This window comes from Elephas maximus, chromosome 7 (genome assembly GCF_024166365.1).
Source record: "Elephas maximus indicus isolate mEleMax1 chromosome 7, mEleMax1 primary haplotype, whole genome shotgun sequence".
Taxonomy (NCBI): Eukaryota; Metazoa; Chordata; class Mammalia; order Proboscidea; family Elephantidae; genus Elephas; species Elephas maximus.
Genome location: NC_064825.1, coordinates 128,899,773 through 128,910,507, shown reverse-complemented (window position 1 = coordinate 128,910,507; position 10,735 = coordinate 128,899,773). Strand labels below are relative to the sequence as shown.

Below are 10,735 nucleotides of genomic sequence, written 5' to 3'. Positions count from 1 at the left end.
AAGAAATCAAATGACATATCGGATTGGGAAAATCTGCTGCAAAAGACCTCTTTAAAGTGTTAAAAAGCAAAGATGTCACCCTGAGGACTCAGGTACGCCTGACCCAAACCATGGTGTTTTCAGTTGCCTGATACGCATGCGAAAGCTGGACAGTGGATAAGGAAGACCAGAGAGGAATTGATGGCTTTCAATTATGACACTGGTGAAGAATATTGAATATACTGTGGACTGTCAGAAGAACAAACAAATATGTCTTGGAAGGAGTACAGCCAGAATGCTCCTTAGAAGTGAGGATGGCGAGACTTCATCTCATGTACTTCAGACATGTTATCAGGCAGGACCAGTCACTGGAGAAGGACATCATGCTTGGTAAAGTAGATAGCGAAAAAGAGAAAGACCCTCGACAAGATGAATTGACACAGTGGCCGCAACAATGGGCTCAGGTATAGCAACAATTGTGAGGATGGCACAGGACCAGGTACTGTTTTGTTCTGTTGTACACAGGGGTCACTGTGAGTCTGAACTGACTTGATGGCACCTAACAACAACAACAACAAAAGATGGTTTCTAAGCCATGGACCTGGTTTGCCCACCCACCTGTGGAGATGGGGGAGAAGACTCAGCAGAAGCCCGGGCACCCCTACCTTTCCAGGTCAAGAGGAGGAGGCGGCCAGCAGGTTGGATTTAGAAGTCTTAGTTAACTATAGAATAACAGGCATCTTTTTGCCTGGTTGGAGTTCCTTGGTGGTGCGAACAGCTAACCCACTCAACTAGTAACTAAAAGGCTGGAGGTTCAGGTCCATCCAGACGCACCTTGGAAGAAAGGCCTGGAAATCGACTTCCAAAAAAATCAGTCACTGAAACCCCTAACGTATATGAAATCGAACGGACAACAGCAACTTGAAAGATTAGATCAGAAATTTAGGGGGCAGTGAGTTTATGTTAATGCGGGAGGAACAATTCAGAAATGGGGGGTGAGAATGGCTGCACAATTTGAAGAATGTAATCAATGTCACTGAATTATACATGTAGAAATTGTTGAACTCGTGTACGTTCTGCCATGTATATTTTTAACAACAACAACAAAAATGAAATACATTGTAAAAAAGAAAAGAAAACCCTATGGAGCACAGTTCTACTCTGACACACATGGGGTTGCCATGAGTTGCAATCAACTCAAGAGCAGCTGGTGTTTTGGCTGGCCAGCCTACAGTGCCTCACACTTGGCATCTCTGATAAAGGTGGGGTTCGGGCCTGCTCCCAGGCCAGAGAAAGCCCCCTGGTGCTGAGCACTGGACACTTCGTCAGTACCCTGCTATACAGACAATACTAGGTCACAGGGATCTAGCCAGGCAGTGTGCAAGCACTTTGCTTGAGGCACTCATTTCATCCAAACAACGACCCTGTGAGAGAGTTACTAACATCAGCCCCCATTTCACAGGTGAGGAAACTGAGGCCAGGAAAGGACAAGCTTGGGCCAGGCTCTCTGACCCACCTCCTCCTCCAGCCCTCCCAGGATTTCCCAGGCCCTGACCTGGTAGGGTGACAGACAGGGTCTTGACTTCTGCTCAGCCTTTTCCCAGCTGCAGGTAAGTAGGGCCATGTTCTCAAAACAGTGGCGTCCAGCATCCATAGTCAGTGCTCAGCTCCCATGCTTCCATCCCCAGGAGCCAAGGGCAGGAAGGAGAAGGCTTGGAACAACCCCTTTCTATTCTCAGGGAAGGCTTCCAGAAGGAGCGGGGATGGGGTGGGGGCAGGGAAGGGGTTGGGAAGCATGGCGGGCGAAGGCTGGGTTGTGCTAGAAGGACAAACGGAAAAGAGCACTGGGCCCTGGGTCTTCTGAGGCTTGGCCCACGCCATGTCAGTAAAGTGGGCTTCTAATTCCAGGCCTGCTCCTTGGAGTTGTTGAGAGATGCTGTTGATTTGCTTTTACCCAGGAGCATAGCAGCCCTTGAAAATGGACTCCGCCTCGAAGCGGGTGGATGGCACCTCTAGTTGGCTCAGGCAGTGGCCCTGTGTTGACAATAACCCTGTGGAGGCTGCGAGGCCCCTGGCAAACTGAAGTGCTGAGAGTGCTGTGGACTCCTTCATCTCTCCTACGTCCCAGGATCAGCCCAGGCCCAACCAGAGGAGTAGACACCGAGTTCCTTCCCACAGGCCCCCAACCCACTGCCAAATGGGCCAGGGCCTCTTAGGGTCTGGCGGCAGGGATGCCACATGGGCAGAAGGCTCCTGAGGGGAGCTGGTGGGCGGTGGGCAGAGAGGAGGCTCCCTGGGCCGTCAGGAGGTCTGGAGTGGGCAGGGGGAGCTGTAGGCTTCTGCTGGAAAGTGCCACAGAGTGGGATCTGTTCCCGAAGACTTCTCCATTTCAGATCCTGGCACAGCAGTTCCCAGTGACTCAAGGCCAAAGCCCAGAGTCGCGCCAGCTCCTCTTCCATCCCTCACATCCACCTACCAGCAATTCCCGTCAGCTTGACTTCCCAAATCCTCTCGATTTCCACTGCTGTCACCTTGGTCCGTCATATTTGGCCTCCTGGCCAGCCCACAGTTCTCACCTCACCCCCACAACCAGCTCTCCACACGGCCGCCAGGTGGCTGAAATCTCGTGCCCTTCCAGGGGCTCCTTTCGCAACCGGAATAAAATCTTCGAGGCCTGGTGCTCTGGCCCCACATCACTCCCTTTCCTGCTGGTCACTGCGTGCCGGCCCCACAACAGGCCAAGCTTGTTCCCAGCTCAGGCCTCTCCTTGGGCTGTTCCTTCTGCCCAGAACGCTTTTCTCCCGCTGATAACTGGCTGCCTCTCGTCATTTCAAGCACCTGCCCCAATGTCAGGGAGGCCTCTCGGACCATCCCAGCTAAGTCCTGGTCCCCCATCGACTTCTGTCTCGTTACCCGATTCTGTTTTCTTCACACTATCCTTCACTCCATGAAATTATTTTGTCTTCTTTGTTGTCTGTCCCACTGCCCCCAATGTAAGTCCTGTATGGGGGGACTCTTTTTTAAACTGCTGTATTAAGATATAATTCACGTACCATACAATTCATGCATTTAGAGTATAGAGGTCAGTGGTTTTTAGAATATTCACAGACATGTGTAACCATCACTATAATCAATTTTAGAGCATTTCATCACCCCAAAAAGAAATCCCATACCCTTTAGCTGTCACCCTCCCCCCCAACACACACACCTCCCCCCCCCACCTCCCCCCCAGCCCTAGGTAACCACTAACTTACTTTGTAGATTTCCCTGTTCTGGGCGTTTCATGTGAAGAGAATCATGTAATATGTAGACTTTTGTGACTAGCTTGTTTCATTCAGCATAATGTTTTCAGAGTTCATCCATGTATTTCGTTCTCTTTTCATAGCTGAGTAATATTCCATTATATGGATATACAACATTGTGTTTATCCCTCCGTCAGCTGCTATGCATTTGGGTTGTTTCTACCCTTTGGCTATCGTGAATGACGTTGCTATGAGCATTTGAGTACAAGTTGCTGTGTGGACATATGTTTTCATTTCTCTTGGGTATACACCTAGGAGCAGAATTGCTGAGTCTTATACTGTATGTTTTATCATTTAAAGAATTGCCAGACTGTTTTTTAAAGCAGCTGCACCATTTTACACTCTCACCAGCAGTGAAGGAGGGTTCTAATTTCTCCACCTCCTTGCTAACATTTGCCATTATCTGACTTTTTTATTCTAACCATCCTAGGGACTCTTTTTTTTTTTTTTTAGCACCATTTTAAAATAACAGCTTTATTTGGCTATGATTCACATACCGTAAAATTCATCCTTTTAAATTATAGAATTCAATGGTTTTTAGTATATTCGCAGAGTTGTGCAGCCGTCATCACTACCTAATCCCAGAACATTTTCATCACCCCAAAAGAAACCCCACACCCATTAGCAATTGTTCCCATTTCCCCCTCCCCGGCCCCTGGAAACCATTCATCTATTTTCTGACCCTGTGGGTTATGTGTTGACTTGTTCTTTTTTTTTTTTAATGTGTGTGGTTTCAGTAAATTTTTTAGTAAAATATATATAACATTTGACATTTCAACCATTTTTATGTGTACAATTCAGTGATCTTAATCACATTCACTACACTGAGTCATTCTTTTTTAAGTATTCCTGTATCAGCTGTGCCCAGTACCGTGAGGATGGTTTAGAAGTATCACCCCATTTTATAGATGAGAAAACTGAGGCTCGGGACCCCGTAGGAAACTGACCTCTTTCCCAAGCCTTATGTCTAGCATCTCCCCAGAGCTGGGCTGCACTGGGGAGGATGGAAACCCAGCAGGAAGAAAAGGAATGAGGTGTGGGCACCAGGTAGGGAGTTCCCTGCTTAGCTACCTGGCTGCAGCCCACACCTCGGCCCTCGCGGCTGGGAGGTCACTCTCGAGGGCAGGCCTGCTGACTGGGAATTCAGGAAACATTCACACACTCCCTGCTGAGGGACTGAGCTCGACTCTGCCTGGCCTGTGCCAGGGACAGGTTTAGCACCCCCCTCCCATAGGGGAGCAGATACTTGGACAGGCAGGTGGGCAGGGCCCATCCAGGGACCTGGACACCCAAGATGGCTGAGGATAGCTGGGCTTGGGACCAAGCCAAGGGCAGCGAGTGGCCATTTGCCAAAGTCCAGGCTCTACCTCTTAGGAGCTCTATGACTTTGGGCAAGTGACTGCACCCCTCTTGGCCGCCCTTCCTTATCTAGGAATGGTACCCACCTCTGACTCAATATGGGTGCACCTGTCACAGCACCAGGAACTTGGCAGGAGCCCCCACACATGGGTACCCTCCCTCCAGACCCTCATCCCCAAGGAGCCAAGAAAGGCTGGAGGTTGGCGGAGGCCATGCTGTCAGAGGCTGAGCCAGCCAGAGTCAGCATCCAGCTTCTTGACCCTTTGAAGCCTGTCTCCTCAACTGTAAAAGGGGTTTATAATCGTTCCTCCCTCACCATGAGTGGCGAGGCCAGGATCTAGAGTTATCAGCACCCTCTGGGCCTCAGACAGGGAAACCAGACAGGCCCCTTGTTATAGCTACACCGGAGTAGCTCCCTGGCTGCTCTCATCTCTTTGATCTTAGTTTAATTAGCCAGGCTACCCCACCCCCAGCCTCTCTGGAGTCGCCACTCCCATTTTATAGATGGGGAAACTGAGGCATGGAGAGGGAAGTAGTTTAGGGCTACCGCCTGTGAGTCAGCGGTGGAGCCGAGAGCAGGGCCCAGAGGAGCCAGGCTGGGACTTCCGGCTGGACCTGTCTCCCTGGGTGGATCCCTGTCTCCATGCCCTTTTCGGTAACCTGGGCACCAGCAGCCCAGACAGCCGCTCCAGCTCTATCTACCCCACCCCACCCCACCCCATATCCCCCCACTCCCCATCTCCCGAATGGATGGGGTGGGGAGAGGCCTACGCAGCCCCGGGGAAGGGGAGAGGCGAGTTGGCAGTGGGTGGCCCGGGGGCTGTTTCCATCTTCAAAGCGGGCTAATTAGAGCCAGTGGCATTAGGCCAGCGGGCATGCGACTGGGGCTGGACGCCTGCGGGTCTCTGCCCTGGAAACCTGCGGTCGGTGGATACCGCCCCCATCCCCAACCCCCCTCCAAAAGCCAGGATCCAGCTCTATGGGTTTTGGCCCCACTTGGCCCGTGCTAGGCGCGCTGCGAGCCTGGTGGCCCGGCAGGCCCTGCCAGCCCGCACGTCCTGAGCCGGGATCCCGTTGTTTCCCGGCTTCGCGGCAGCTATGGCCCTGCCCGCTGCGACCTCTGCCGGCCCTGGCGCGGCCTCGGGCAAAGGCCAGAAGCTTCCGTCGCCGGCTCCTCGTCCCCAAGCCGAGCGGGTGGGGGGCCGGGCCGGCGGCGTCGGGGAAGCGAAGCCAAGCCCCGCGGCGCCACCCGACCGGTTCAGCAGGGGCCGCGGCGCACACTTAGTGCGGCGCCCGGACCGCACCCTGCGCGCCCCCCAGCGGCCGCCCGGGGCCCCCGGCCAGGGCAGGGTGCGGTGCGCCCGGGCGCCGGCGGGGGGCGCCCTGGCTACCGTCCTTTCAGCCTGGCGGGCGCTGTCGCGGCCCGGGCTGCGGCCCCCCGGGAGGGGCCTGGCGTCGCAGTCCCGGTGCGGGGGAACACGGTATCCGGAAGCCCTGACCCACCCAGCTCCACCGCCTCTGCCCGGGCCGGCGGCGGTTTCGGGGAAAAGGGCCTGCGAGCGGAGGGACAGTTACTCAGACCCAGCGAAACCGGCGAGTCGGCACCTGCAAGCGGGCGGGGAGGCGGTGGCCCCGTTACGGCTCCGCCCCGCGCCCCGCCCCGCCCCATCGCCCGCCAGCCCGGAAGGAGCCGGCCGGCCGAGGCCCGCGGCGGCTGAGTCAGGCGGTGAGAGCCGCCGGCCCGTTACCGCGGGCGCCGGGGGCCCGGGAGGCGCTGTGGTTTCGATGCCGGCCGCGGGCGGGCGGCCTAATGAGCTCTCGGCACGCACACCGCGCCGCGCCCCGCCGCGCCTGGCGCCCCGCCCTGCTCGCCGGTCCGCGGGACCCTGGCGACCTGCCCTGGCGTCATCCCCCGAAACCTGCCGGTTTATTCTTGGGAGACAGGCACCGGGGGCTTTGCTGGCAACTGCGTGTGGCAGAGGGTGGCAGGGATCTCCATGACAGTTCTGGGTGACAGCAGCCCCCTCGGGGACAGTGGGGGGGGGCCGGGACCCGAACTGGCGGCCGTTGGCGCCCTCTGGCGGCCTCGGGGCTCCGTGCATCTTCCGGGCCGCGGTCGCCCGCCTAATCTCCGTTTTCTACGCAGGAACCCGCGTGCCTGAACATGGGGCCCCTGAGCCGGGAAGCTTGGGCCCAGCGCCTGGGCGCCCTTCGGGCCAGCCCGTCCGCTTTCATGGCAGGTCCCGAGGGTGAGAGTTTGGGTCGCGACTTGCTGAGTGATCTGCGGAGCGACAAGCTCACCGAACAGACCAAGGTAGGCCCCGCAGGTGTCTCCTGCCCTGGCCCAATGGACATCCCAGACCTCCACGCCCTGACCCTCATCTTCATGATTCTCTCCCAATCCTCTAGGTTTCCTTGCTGGCCCTGAGCTTAGAGTTCCCAGCCCAGCTGTGGCCTGATGCCTCGGCGGCAGAAGCGGCAGCCACCTCCCTGCTGGACACCCTGGTTCTCCTATCCCCACGGCCCTCAGCTCTCCGGCGGCCCCTGCTGCTGGCGGCCACCACAGCCCTGGTGGCAGGAGGTGCGCTCGGCCCCACCTCAGGAGCCTCTGGCCGCCTACTGCCCTTGCTGCTAGGCCTGGCCGCTGGTCGAGATCTGGGTCCGGGCTTTGGTCCGGTCTCAGAGCAGCGCCCCCTGCAGGCCACAGCGTGCGAGTGCCTGCGGGAGCTAGAGAGCTGTCAGCCAGGACTGCTGGGGGGCTGCCTGGGGCTCCTGCGGGGCCTGTTGGGGCGGGAGGGCCCAGTCCAGCCACTCAGCCTGCTGGTCGCCCTTGTTCTTCGCAATATCTTGGTGGCACAGGCCAGGGCTGGGGCCAGCCTGCGGGGCCTGCTCACGGCTGGGGACCCCCCCACTGGGGATGGCCCCTGTCCTTGGGACTGGACACTAGCTGAAGAAGGAGATATCCACTTACAGCCCCAGGCCCCCAGCTGGCTGGCAGCTGAGGAGGGGGAGCATGGCCTTGCAGCGCTAAAGCCCAGTCCTGAGGAGGCCCGGGAACTTCGGGCCACAGTGGCCCAGCTCCTGGACGCCTCCTACCTGCTCACTCCCGTGGCCCAGGCCCAGCTTCTGTGGCTGCTGGGATGGGGCCTTCGGGGCCTGCGGGGCCAACCGCCTACACTCTTCAAGCCGCAACTGGTACGGCTGCTGAGCACAGCACAGCTGACCCTACTGCACGCAGTTCTGGCACTCAAGGCAGCCTTTGGCGAGGCTCTGTTCACTGCTCAGGATGAAGCCCTGCTGCTCCACCGGCTCACGATGGCTGCCCAACACCCTGCCCTGCCCCCACCCACCCACCTTTTTTACCTGCACTGTCTCCTGAGCTTTCCCGAGAACTGGCCACTGGGCCCTGTGGGTGAGGAGACCACCCCACTGCTGCTAGGGCCCCGGCTGTGCCAGGGCCTCCTGCCTAGTCTCCTGCATGACCCGATGGCCCTCCTGGCCCGCCTGCACCTGCTGTGCCTGCTCTGTGCTGAGGACCAAGAGGAGGAGGAGGAGAAAGGCCAGGCTGAGAGCCTCCAGCACTACCTGGAGGAGCTGCTGGCTGGCCTTCAGCGGAGGGCTGCCCTGGCTGGAGGTCCCCGAGCCTCAGCCACACTCTGCTTCCAGGCCTCGTACCTGGTTGCCCACTGCCTGGCAGGGCAGCCTGCGGTGCTGACTCCTCTGATCCAGGGGCTGGCCCGGCTGTACCAGGCCCGGCCAGCCCTGGCCCCCCATTTTGTAGACCTGTTGGATCGGGTGGGCACCGAGCTGGGGGAGCCCCTGAGGGTAGTGTTGTGGCAGGAGGTGGTGTCGGAGACTGGCAGGGATGTGGCCCTTCGCTGGCACCTGCAGATGCTAGCAAAGGTGGCAGATGGGGGTGCCCAGAGTGTCACCTTGCGCTTTTTGCAGGCGGCAGCCGGCTACTGCACAGATTGGGGCCTCCAGCAGGCCCTGTTAGGGGTCTGCCGGACCCTGCTGCGGGCACGTGGGGGTGGTGGCCTGGCAGACTTGCTGCAGGCGCTGGCCGGGCAGCTAGAGGACCCTGACGGACGAGACCATGCCCGCCTCTACTACCTCCTCCTGGCCAACCTGTCAGGGCCCAAGCTGGCGATGGCCCTGGGCCCCTCGCTTGCCGCACCTGCACTGGCCTCCTCGCTGGTGGCGGAGAACCAAGGCTTTGCGGCGGCGCTGACGGTGCAAGAGGCTCCGGCTTCTCTGCGGCTGAGCGTGGGGCCCCGCAGAGTCGAGGGCCCTAGCCCGGTGCTGGAGCTCCAGGTGGAGGCGCTGCAGCCGCTCTATTCCCTGGAGCTGCGCTTCCGAGTGGAGGGGCAGCTCTACGAGCCCCTGGGGGCCGTGCACGTTCCCTGCCTGTGCCCTGGCCGTCCTGCCCGCCCTCTGCTCCTGCCCCTGCAGCCCCGCCGCCCGGCCCCCACCCGTCTGGGTGTCCGCGCCCTCTACACCACGCCCACCGGCCTCACCTGTCACGCCCAGCTGCCGCCCCTGCCGGTGAACTTCGCGGACCTCTTTCTGCCGTTCCCACAGCCCCCGGAGGGGGCGGGGCCGGGCTTCTTTGAGGAGCTCTGGGCGTCCTGCTTGCCCGAAGGCGCCGAGAGTCGCGTGTGGTGCCCACTAGGACCACAGGGGCTGGAGACTTTGGTGTCCCATCACCTGAAGCCCTTTGTGGTGGCCGCCCAGCCCCCCGCCAGCTACTGTGTCGCCATCCGCCTGCCTCCGGCCTCCAGGCTGCTGCTGCGGCTGGGGGTGGCCCAGGCAGATGGAGTGTCTGTGGCCCTTCGGACCGACGACTGGGCCGTGCTACCCTTGGCGGGGGACTACCTTCGGGGGCTGTCGGCAGCTGCCTGAACCCGTGGGCGGGGCCAGGTGGGGACAGGTCTGGGGGCTTGCCTGAGAGAGGCAGCTAGGGGCCAGGCCTTACCCCTTTGGCTCCCTTCATAAAAAAAAAAAAAAAAAAAGACTTGCGTTCACCAGCGCCCTCCCCTGCCTTGTGTTCTTTTGGGCCCTGATGGGGTGGGAGTCACAGGTCTTAAGAAACCTTCCAGGCTAAGAACCCCAGGATGGTAGGATGTGCCAGAATCCTTCAGAATCCCTATCAAGGCAGAGAACAGCCTGCCCGTCCACTTCCCTCTGACCTTGCCCAAGGCCACCCAGCAATTTCCCAACAAGGCCAGAGCTGGAACTGGGGCTTCTGGCTCGTGGGCTGGTGTTTCCAACTCCCAAGTTGGCAGAGCTCCTACCCCAGGGCACTGAAACGGGAGAGGAGGCTGAAGTAGCCAGGTGCCCCTTCCCTGGGCTGGGAGGCCTTCCCAGGCCTGGGACCTATGAGGACTGGAGCCACTTTTAGGAGGGGACACTTAGTAAGGTTTGGGGGCTGAGAGGGGGCCACATAAAAACCCAAATTTGTTGCTTTTTAGTCAATTTTGATGCGTGGCAATCCCATGCCTCATGGCCTGGGCTAAAGCTAACCAGGCTTTCCCCTAACCCCAGCCTCCAAGAAACCCAACCTGTGCTTAGGGGTCCTCCCAGGTAAGAACTGGTCTCATTTTTTCAAATATGTAAGACACAGGATTCAGGTTTATTGAGGCCAACTCTGCCACCAGGCACTGAGCTGGTGTTTTCCACATAGGTTGCCTTATTTAATCCTGGCAACAGCCCTGCAGGACCCAGCAGATGAGGAAATCTGTAGGTCGGAGAGGTTGAGTGACTTGCCTACGGTCACCCACGTGGTTGGTAATAATGTTTTGTCATCCTGTGGCAGGTTTCCATTCTCCCAGCATCAGAGCAGCTCTGCAGGGGCCACAGGGACAGAGTCCCCAACGCTCTGCCCTGGGCCAGCCACCAGGACATGAAGAAGCCACAGGCTGCAGTGCTGGGTGGTAGAATAGCCACCGCTGGGCTTTAATGTTTTGCAGGAAAGGTCTTTCTGCTGCCCCTACCTCTCTGGCTTCCAGCCCCCAGGTTCCCCCGAGCTTGTCTCCCCCACCCCCAACTGGGGTGAGCTAGGAAAGGAAAGACAACCTGGGACAAGTAGGAGTTGT

The 10,735-nt window shown here is 58.6% G+C and overlaps 1 protein-coding gene across 2 annotated transcripts; it reads left to right on the top strand.

Annotated features, from left to right (window-relative positions):
• Nucleotides 1-6,277: 6,277 nt before the first annotated feature.
• AP5B1 (adaptor related protein complex 5 subunit beta 1) lies at nt 6,278-10,516 on the top strand. 2 transcript variants are annotated; one of them, XM_049892513.1, is made up of 3 exons: nt 6,278-6,366; nt 6,787-6,954; nt 7,050-10,516. In XM_049892513.1, exons 2-3 carry the CDS (start codon nt 6,805-6,807, stop codon nt 9,540-9,542), a joined length of 2,643 nt encoding a protein of 880 aa, XP_049748470.1. In that variant the 5' UTR covers nt 6,278-6,366; nt 6,787-6,804; the 3' UTR covers nt 9,543-10,516. The 2 variants fall into 2 exon arrangements, with proteins under 2 accessions (XP_049748470.1, XP_049748471.1); XM_049892514.1 differs by lacking the exon at nt 6,278-6,366 and adding an exon at nt 6,373-6,650.
• Nucleotides 10,517-10,735: the final 219 nt, after the last annotated feature.

Coding starts and splice junctions, on each gene's coding strand:
- AP5B1 (XM_049892513.1), top strand. CDS start 6,805: ATGGGGCCCCTGAGCCGGGAAGCTTGGGCCCAGCGCCTGGGCGCCCTT. Junction 6,955..7,049: donor AGCTCACCGAACAGACCAAG/GTAGGCCCCGCA, acceptor CCAATCCTCTAG/GTTTCCTTGCTGGCCCTGAG.